We start from the raw sequence: 10,522 nt of genomic DNA, 5'->3' as shown, positions 1-10,522 counted from the left end.
AGATATCTATAATGACAAACCCCATACACATGAATGGCAAAAATAGTTTGAATCTTACTAGTCAAAACTGAATTACAGATATCTGTAATTAGAGTTTTGACTAGGCAAAATTATGTTGCAGATATCAGTAATGAATATCCAGTCTAGCGATTAAATGTTAAAACGGCTTGCCATAGAGGCATGCTGGTTGGGGCTCTGTTGTCGTATGACTGCGGTTGGCAATCGGGGTAGGAGAGGCTGTGGGCCATTGCCCCCCATGGATCAGGCTTTGGTTGTCTTGGTGGCGCTGTCAAAGTTCCTCATGAGCAAAGCAAACTGCCCGAGTAGACACTGCAAGGTAATGGATGGGTTGTTGGGAAAAATGCATGGAGCCATGGCAGTCCAGACACAGCTGGCAAACACGGGTGCCATACTGCCCCTATACCAGCGCCATCTGGTTGGCCAGCTAGAGGAGGGGTGTAGTACTGATCTAGTAGCCGAACTTCAACGTGTCTCCTCACTTCTTCCAAAGTTCATGAGAGAGCAGGGTGAAGCGGCTTGCAGTGCTAGGGCAAGCTTTTGCGTGGCCAGGCGCCATCTCTGGCTATCATCATCCATGCTGCAGCCAGAGGATAGGGCATGTGTGCTCAAACTGCTTGTTCAGCCATCTGCCTTGTTTGGGCCTGATGCATCCATGATGATTCAACAGGGCCAGTTAGCCCATCACTGTGCCTAGGAGGTGTCACGCACCTTGAAGCGAGGTCAGGGCTGGCAGCGGCCTCAGCCGCAGCAGCCCAAGCAAACTCAGCCTGCTTGGGGGCAGGAAGATCTGCGGGGCCGGCTGGATGCAGCACGGCATTGCAAGTCTAAACGCCACAGAGGACATGGCAGTGGCCAGGGGCCATCCAAGCCCACGCCTCAGTCCTGACGTAACATAACCCCCAGCCTTCACTTGCCCTCAGACGACATGGGAGGCTCTGGGAGCAGACCCCTGGGTTGTTTCAACAAAGACCCAGGGGTATTGTTTACAGTTCTGAAGCGCTCCTCCTCTGACGAGGGTGGCAGCATTTTCCATTACTGTCAGGGTAGGCAACTGGTTTGCAACCGTCGACCTCAAGGACCCCTTTTTTCAAATCCCAATCTGGGAGGGGCACAGGAGGTTTCTCAGGTTTGCCTTCGAGGGAAGAACCTTCGAATTCTGTGTCCTCCCCTTTGGCATCTCACTGGCACCCAGCGCTGGGGCTGCGCATCAACGAGAAAAAGCGCAGTCTCCAGCCTGCACAGGCCACCCAGTTTCTAGGCATGTGGCTGAATGCCAGGGCTGGGTTGGTGATGCTGTCACAGGAGAGCCAGGATGATATAAAAGATAAGTAAACGTGTCAATTTGACCACAGGAGGGTTAATTTTTTTTTATCCATTAGCTATATTGAATTCATTTACATTTTTTCTTGTTTCTTATGGCAGCTGGAGGAAGCAAAGTGCCTGTATGGGAATATTTTGCAGAAATTAGAAAAAGACGTAGCTGTTCAGTACGACAGTCAACAGTTGTCGCTAATAAAGTCAAAGATTGACAGTGTTGAATTTTTTTTTTTCGGGGGGATATTGGCCGATTAATCGGCTAGCTTTTTTTTTTTTCTACTCCAAACTATCGTTATTATATCGGCCTTTAAAAATCCACTATCGTCAACCTCTACTTGGGACTTGCCCAGTCAGTGATTCAGATCATGCACAGTGCTCGGGCATCGTCTACGAGGGCTGCATACTCTTACCGCTGGGAGCTCTTTGCATCATGGTGCACAACTAACCGAATCGATGCACTGACACGTGCAGTCCCAGAGGTGCTCCAGTACCTGCAGGGGCTGCTTGAGGTGGGAAAATCACCTTCAACCCATAGAGGCATGGAGGCGCCTTACCCAGCCAGGGTGGATATTGTTAGTGGCCTGGCAGCAGGCTGGCCAACAGGCCACCCAGCCCCTGCGTCTGGCAGGGTTGGTCGTGCTTATGGTTGCATCTGGCACCTGGACATCGGTGCAGTGGCACACAGCTTCTGGCATAGTCACAGGCCATTGAATGTGCAAGATGTTGTACATTTATTTATAGTTCATTGGTGTTTTTTCATATATACACACCTATGTGGTATTTTCTGTTGTTAATGCACCTGGTGGCGGGGATATCTCATTTGAATACATTCGCGGCACGTCAATAACTTACCAAACTTGCCTGCTGGGGCAGCCTCTAGCTCAGCGAGTAGACTGTCTGCCTCATGTAGGCCGAGTCCTTCGCAGTGTGTCATCCCCATTTTCTTCCCCCTTTTCCTGTCACTTTCTAGCTGCACTGTAATAAAGGCAACAAAAGCCTAAAAAATAATATTTGGAAAAAAAAAAAAAAAAGAAAGAAAAGAAAAACAAACTAACCCACAAGTTTGCAAAAGCAAGAACCCAAACTAACTTTTCTGTGTCTCAATCGCTTCCTTTAAACAAAATGCCAGAACACATCATCTGTCAGTGCCCTCTAAAATAGGAAACATATGAACACTTTCTGATCTGGAGCCTCTACCACCACATGGACATTGTTTGTCAGGGTCTTCAACACCCATTAAAAATGACAAATATTATATATATACATATATATATATATATATATATATATATATATGTGTGTGTGTGTGTGTTTTTTTTGGGTTTTTTTTGCTCTGCCACATTTATGGACATGAAAACTACTTCTTAACCTCAGAAAAAGATGGTGGTTATGGTTAAAGGCATATTATGCAGGATTCTTAAAAAACAATGTACGGACAATGGCGCATTGAAAAGGACGCTACAAAAATCACAGACACAGGGATGAAAAACACAAATATAGCGAGGCAAAACACAAAGTGAACAATTTAGCTGACAATACTGTTTACAAACAGTAACCCACAGTCCTGCATAATATACCTTCAAAAGAAAATTATGTTGACTTCAGGTAGGATTTTTCTCTCAATTTTGTTAGTTTACCATATTTGAAATTAAGTTATAATGCCGAAAAGTTTTTTTAAAATGTTTGAGCAGGAAATATGGTATCTTTAACAGGTGGAACAATGCCAGTAAGAGTCAATAAAGTGACTGACGGGAGCCCCTAAAGTTCTGGAAGGTTGCATTAGTGCCCTTGAGCAGCACATTTTATGCCTGCTGGTTGCATTAAGGGAATCACACTCGCTGACATGCTGAGTGGATACAGAGTGCAGGAGAATTTCCCTCTTGGGCAGTCAATAAAATATCAAACAATAACTGAGATAATACAAGCATGTGAGTGGGAGGCGAAGGTCGTATATATTTATTGACTGTATTAAGTTGAGTTGAATAATAAGGAGGAGTCCTGTTTCTACATAACTGAGTCAAATCAGCAGGAACACTGATGGTAGATTATTTGGAGCAGACCTGTTGTTGTGTTTAGCTTCACTCATTTTTATTACAAAATTATTTTTTTTGTTGAGTTTTTTGTTACCTTGTGGACATTCCTCCAGCTGTGCTTACATTTGGCAGTGAAACCTGCAGGGCGTCTTCTTGATTTTCTGCATGACTTTTTAATCCATATTTTTACTTTTGTCTGCAGTTTTACGTGAACACAGCATAATGTCCATTCCAAATGGTGTAAGCTTGTGTTAAAGCTCCATTACATGATTTCTGGCCACTAGAGGGCACAATATGATATATTATCATTTTATAAAGAGGCTATTGCTAATATTTTAGCTTAACCCTAACTATATAGGCATCCAGCAGACACAGAGCAACATTAGCATTCATTTAGAGTCATGTGTTTGTCCACCTGATGAATGTATTCTCTCTCTTTTAGCTCTGTTTTTGGTCTCCACCAACCTCTGAAGAAAATATGTGTGTCTTTAGCTGCTAAATGCTCCACTATATTTCTATTTGTCTGCTGGAAACACTGAGACTGAACCAGACAATGGATGGTATGTTAGCATGGGAAGTAAAAGTTAATTTGTTGTGTGTTTTTTGCAGCGGGGGCAGGGAACAAAGCGGGCTGGGCGTTTGGTCTCGGCCTGGAGAGACTGGCCATGGTCCTGTACGGCATCCCAGACATCCGGCTGTTCTGGAGTGAGGACGAACGCTTTCTCAAACAGTTCAGAGTGACGGATATCCAGCAGCCCATCTGCTTCCAGGTACAAACATGCTGCTACTAAAAACGTGTATAATGTATACACTGAATGAATAGTTTTCTATGTATAAGAGGCTGGACATGTAGTCTGATGGCAAAACATCATCAAAGTAGAGCAAGACAGTCTTAACTCAAGATTCGCTTACATTCCAAAGAATTTAACTGAATCTTATGGTTTTCCTCCTCCTCTAAGGCTCGTGTTTCAACCTTCTTTTCTCAGATTATAAAAATAGTTTATTTAATAATAGACTACGTGAGGTATCCATGTTTTTTTTTATTTACATGCCACTTATCATTATGCTAGATATACAAAAGCTTTGAACAAATATAATAATAACAATAACCAAACTTTATTTTTATAGCACTTTTCTTAACAAACTTAGGAGTGCAGTAAAAAGCAGATTAAAACAATATTAAAATTAAAAACAGATATAAAAACACAGTGGGATTACAAAAAAGTTCAGTTTTAGATTAGAATATACAATTTTTTTTATTATAGTTACTGCTTAAATTGTGACTTTGATTGGTATTTTGTAACCATGGTAACTTCTGTGTGACAAAACCTCAACATTGCACTTGAAACTGATGTTTTTTTATTAAAGGGAAACTTATTTTTCAGCCTGGACCCTATCTGCATATCTAATGGAAACAATACCTTGAAATTGGTCCAATACTGACACTCCTGTAGCCAGCAGCAGTGAAAAGAGCCTGTCAGTGGCAAACACTTTTAGTGGACATACATTGATGGTGTGAACATGCCCTGAGTGGTTACACTGCAGCAGATTTCATGTTGTTCAATGCAGGGCCAGTGTCAAAAACTGTTTTTCCCATTCGTCAGTTCTACACAAAAACATTGGAAAATAGGGTCCAGGTTGAAAAAGATGCAGTTTGCTTGTTTTGCCATCACGATGTTGCATAAATGTTTATCATAAACTGTCTAGTGATCAGATGTTTCCTCTCATTATTATCTTCTCTTCTTCCTGTTTATTATTCTGTGTGTTTGGTCATCCATTAGTTTCTCTGCCTGACTGAGTGTTCAGCTCAACATTTACACTCAATAACCTCTGCCTTCAAGCACTTCCATCTCCCTACATCAACCGCCCACATGCTCACTGTGTGTGTGTGTGTGTGTGTGTGTGTGTGTGTGTGTGTGTGTGTGTGTGTGTGTGTAACCATTCATCAGTTCATCTGCAGTAGAAATCAGTAATGAGTAATAACTAGTAGAACTAGAAAGGTGATGACTTAGTTGCTCCATTTTTACATCAGATGTCAAACTGATGCAAGAGCAGCAGCTAACCATCTCTACTTGTCACAAGTTCAGTTCATTTCACTTCAGTTTTATTTATAAAGCCCAGTATCACAAATTAAACTTGCCTCAGAGCAGCATACAACATCCCTCTGTCCTTTAACCCTCACAGTAGGTAAAAAAACACTCCCCCAATTAAAACCCTTTGATGGGGAAAATGTAAGGAAACTCTGGATGAGCAACTGAACAGGGATCCCTCTCCCAGGACGGGCAGACATGCAATATGTATAATAACAATAGTATTATATGATAGTATGATATATGACAGTACCTGTATGTGACAATTATAAGATGTAAATAACAATAGTAAGGGCATGACTAATAATAATAATAGCAGTAGTAGTAGTATGCATTAGGCAGGACCATGGCATGAGCACAACCACAACCCACAATCTAGGCGCAACAGCGATCCATGGGAACGTGTGAGACGAGAAAGCACAAAAGCTCTGCGGAAGAAGCCAAGTTAGTAACATGCATCAGTCTTTCCCACCGGGAGAAAATTTTGTGTATATATATGATTTAAAGGCATCAATCTGGTGAATTCTGGTGAGAGCCAAGTTATGATGGCAGAATATGCCTAGATTTCAACATCTTTGTGCTTTTCATGTGTGAAAAATGTTTGATTTTTACTGATAAAAACACGAGTGGTTTGTTATGGTGGGGAACTGCCCATTGGTCCGACATCCCATTGTTCCGACCATATTAAACTCATTGTTCCGAAGTCCGTTCCGAAAGTGGTTAAGGTCTGGTTAGGTTTAGGCACAAAAACCACTTGGTTAGGGTCAGGAAAAGATCATGGTGTGGGTTAAAATGAAAAAGAAAGTGACAAACACATAAGCCGTGAGCCTGCTCCGCCTCAAGCCGGTCGCGGCGCACCATACGCCCACCGCGAGCCTTTCAGCACCGCGGACAGTCGGACTAATGGGATGTCGAACCAATGGGCTGTCGAACCAATGAAATGGGATGTCGAACCAATGGGCTGTCGAACCAATGACATGGACCCGTTATGGTGAAGGGCTACACTTAAAATACGGGGAAGGATTAGTGGTTAAACATTTCAGTAATCAAAAGAAAAATGGCTAACGTACTGATCTGCCTCTGGAGGGCTATTTTATTATTTTAAATCATGTGCCGACAAAATATTCTTTTAAAACTCTCTCACAAACACCATAACAGATACGCAAAACAATACAAAATACGCAATACGAAAAGACAACAAAAGGTAAGACTCAAATTAATTACACACAGACACAAATTACTGCTTTCCTCCTTGCTTCCCTCCCCCTCCCTCCCTCATGAATCAGAGCATTTAATTTTAGGCAGCTTCGAAAGGAAGATTTCAAAAGCCCTCTGGTAGTTGAATGCCTCTGGGACAGAATTCTCAGTAGGCGCTCCAGCCGGGGTGCTACAGAGTGACGTTCATTTACCGGAGGCATTTTATATCTGGCCGATTTTTGGAGACTATGGCGGAGCAAATTATACTATGGCGGGCCGCCATAGTCTCATCAATGTATGGGAAACACAGTAATGCATTAATGGGACATTAATGTTTTCAAAGAGGGAGACTGAGAGAGGAGAGAGGACCTCAGTGTATCATAGGAAGTAGCCCGGCAGACTAGGTCTACATCAGCCTAACTGGTCCAAGACAAGCTTGAGCCAGCCCTAACTATATTCTGTTTTAAAGAGGAGAGTCTCAAAGTCAACATTCAAATATCTTGTTTTGTCCAACGAGCAGTTGGACAAGATCTGCAGTTTATCATGATATAAAACAAAAAAGCAGCAAGTTTATGATCATAGTATTTGCCAATTAATCTTTTCATTGGATTTATCAGTCTGGATGCATTTCTAACAGTAGTATAAAGCCTTTAGTGTCTACAGAGGGGGTTGTGTGAAGTGATGTTTCTTGAGTCAAATGTGATGGTGAGGCTGTGGTGACCGAAGCAGAGAGTATGACGTTAAACATAGCAGTGTAGTATGAGTTTAGTTGAGGCTGTTTATCAGTGAATAAAAGTTACAACTCCTCAAGACCCAAGACAACTTACCGCGCCTTGCTTACAACCTGCAGGTTTAAATTGAATCATTTTGATAACAACGGTGTGTTTTAGTATGTGTATCATGCTGCCCTAGTGACGTATGTGACATGACGTTACATGGAGTTATTAAAAAATGAACTTGTTTTAAGATTGACCGTTTATTTTGAGAAGAGACTGTATGCATTTCACAAGCTTAAACTGTACAATTCCTGTGAAAAAGTTTATTTTGAAAAGACACAATGCTGAGCGTAAATTAACACGCCATCAGTGAGCGTCCAAAACTGACGCTAGAGGCATACAGGACGTCTTTTTTTGTTGCGTCGGGCCATGTTGGTATTTGATGAGTTGAAAGTGTTGACTTATACCTATCTACCCTCCTTCCTTCCTTTCTTCCTTCCATGGGGGCAGTTGTTACTCTGATGTAGACTACCCCAAATTGCTCCATTAGAATGTGAGAGTGTGTTAATGGTTACTGAGTAGCAGGTGGCAACATGTATGGTAGCCTCGGCCACCAGTGTGTGAATGCGGATGTGACATGTAGTGTAAAAACCGCTCTGAGTGGTCAGCAGACTATAAAAGCACTGTACAAGTGCTTTCCATTTACCATTTACCTTCCTTCCTTCCTCCCTTCCTTCCTTCCTTCCTTCCCTCTTATTTCAGTGGTTAGAAGTTAAGTTAATAATAAAAATGTAAAAATGAATATTTTCAGCACCTACAAACCTATTTACTCATTAATCAAATATATGATATCCACCTTGCTAACCAACCAACAAACCAACCGCCTACTGATCCAACCACCTGCCTACTGTCTTACTTAACCCACCAACTACCTATACCAATCAAACCACCTTCCTGCCTTTCTCCTTAACCAGCCAATAAAACCCACTCACCTACCTGCCGGGTAATGTGAGCACAGGGTTTTGACAAAGAGAGACAATATCTCTGGTTATGCGATTTTGGTCCTTTTTGTCTTGAACTGTTGAGCATGACTCTGATGATGTTTTAAGAGTTCAGTGTGCTTTTAGTGAAGCTTCATCAGCTGTGATTTAAACTTAAATTATGTTTAAAAAAGTGAGTTAGTTTACAAAACTGCATTGTATTTAACCTCCTCATTCTACTTGTGTTTCATCTTTTTGCCCTCGCCACTGTAGTCCTTCATATCCAACAGTACGTGTGTGTGTGTGTGTGTGTGTGTGTGTGTGTGTGTGTGTTCTAGCCTCTTAACCTTATGTATAAAACATTTTGACAGTGGGGGCTCACATCAGCAGGTACCAGTCACTTCCCCTGACCCACCACCATCATAGCGCACACACACACACACACTAACACACACAGTGGGGTATGTGCGGGTTCACACAGCGGTTACTCCGTCCCCACTAAAAGTGTTTTTTGTCGACTCTCGTCTTCATTAATGAAGAACATGTCAAGTGACTGTTGGAGGGCAGATAGGAGAAGAAGAGAGGGGAGGAAGGAAGGGGAAAGGGGAAAGGAAGGAGGTGGAGAGGAGGAAGAAGAAAGAGTAGAGACTAAAAATGGACTGAGAGAGAGAGAGAGAAGAATAAATGAGAGGAGAAACACAGGTAGGACAGAACAGGTGAAATGGAAAGAAACAAAAACTGGGGATGAGGGATGTAAAAATAAAAGATTCATAGAGTAACAACAAAAAGGGCGGAGAAGACAAAAAACATGATTGAAAGAAGCAATAAAAGCACAAATATAGAAAGTATAAAAATGAGGGAAACAAATGAAGGTAAATGAGAGAAAAAAGAAAAATGGTGTGAGTGAGTGAAGGAAAGAAGTGGGGACGAGAGAAGGCAGATGAAATAAAGAAAGTAGGTAGGGAAAAAGGAAGGAAATTAGGTAACACAGTAAGAAAGAAGGAAGAAAAAAGGAGAAAAGGAGATCTGGAGAAACAATGAGGAATGGAAGGAATGAAGGATATAAAGAAGTGAGGAAACAAGGAAAAAAGAGTGGAAAAAAGGAAGGAAGGAAAGGAAGAAGAAAGAGAATAAGATAAGATAAGATATACTTTATTGATCCTCAGAGGGGAAATTCAAGTATCACAGCAGCACAAGACAAAAACACATTAAATAGAATAAGATAAAAGAGAAAAAAATTAAAAATAAGGATCGAGAAATAAAAGATAAAATAAAAATAAAATTGCTACATCAAGGTGAATAAAGTGACTAAAAATGGCAGACAAAGTGTTGAATAAAATAAAGTGTCAATTGGCAGATTAAGTATCATAAAATGTCATGTTGATCAGATGCAAAATAAGTCAGTTCAGAGCTGGATGTAGCTTAAGCCAAACTGCTGTTGTACAGTCTGATGGCAGTGGGCAGAAAGGAGCATCTGAATCGTTCAGTCCTGCACCTGGGTGCGATGATCCGCTGGCAGAATGAGCTGCTCATTAGCCACAGCTCGTCATGCAGGGGGTGAGAAGGATTGCACAGTTTTTGTCCTTCACCCTCCTCTCAGCCACTGTCTCCAGACTGTCAAGGTCCAGTCCCACCACAGAGCGGGCTTTCCTCACAAGCTTGTTGAGCCTGTTGGTCTCACCAGTCTTAACCCCACCAGCACACTACAGCAAAGAAGAGTGCACTGGCAACCATAGACTGGTAGAAGGTCTTGAGGAGCCCACTACAGACGCCAAACAATCGGAGTCTCCTCAGGAAGAACATCCTGCTCTGTCCTGTGATATGAGTCCAGTCAATCAATCAATCAATCAATCAATTTTATTTATAAAGCCCAATATCACAAATCACAATTTGCCTCACAGGGCTTTACAGCATACGACATCCCTCTGTCCTTATGACCCTCGCAGCGGATAAGGAAAAACTCCCCAAAAAACCCTTTAAGGGGGAAAAAAAACGGTAGAAACCTCAGGAAGAGCAACTGAGGAGGGATCCCTCTTCCAGGACGGACAGACGTGCAATAGATGTCGTACAGAACAGATCAGCATAATAAATTAACAGTAATCCGCATGACACAATGAGACAGAGAGAGAGAGAGAGAGACAGAGAGAGAGATGCAGGTAATAACAGTA

General features: G+C 42.0%; 2 protein-coding genes across 3 annotated transcripts in view; one reads left to right on the top strand and one right to left on the bottom strand.

Moving 5' to 3' along the window:
• nrn1a (neuritin 1a) overlaps positions 1-10,522 on the bottom strand; it is a 544,743-nt gene that overhangs the window by 511,723 nt on the left and 22,498 nt on the right. The gene's annotated exons all lie outside the window — the stretch shown is intronic.
• The window catches only part of fars2 (phenylalanyl-tRNA synthetase 2, mitochondrial), a 223,771-nt gene that overhangs the window by 193,120 nt on the left and 20,129 nt on the right, over positions 1-10,522 (top strand). For both annotated transcript variants that reach the window (XM_050056506.1, XM_050056505.1), the window contains exon 9: positions 3,981-4,141. In XM_050056506.1, the coding sequence (XP_049912463.1) occupies positions 3,981-4,141 (161 nt within the window). The remainder of the gene's footprint in view (positions 1-3,980; positions 4,142-10,522) is intronic.

The sequence above is a fragment of the Epinephelus moara genome, chromosome 11 (assembly GCF_006386435.1).
Source record: "Epinephelus moara isolate mb chromosome 11, YSFRI_EMoa_1.0, whole genome shotgun sequence".
In the NCBI taxonomy this organism is placed as follows: domain Eukaryota; kingdom Metazoa; phylum Chordata; class Actinopteri; order Perciformes; family Serranidae; genus Epinephelus; species Epinephelus moara.
This window is presented reverse-complemented; position numbering and strand designations above follow the sequence as displayed.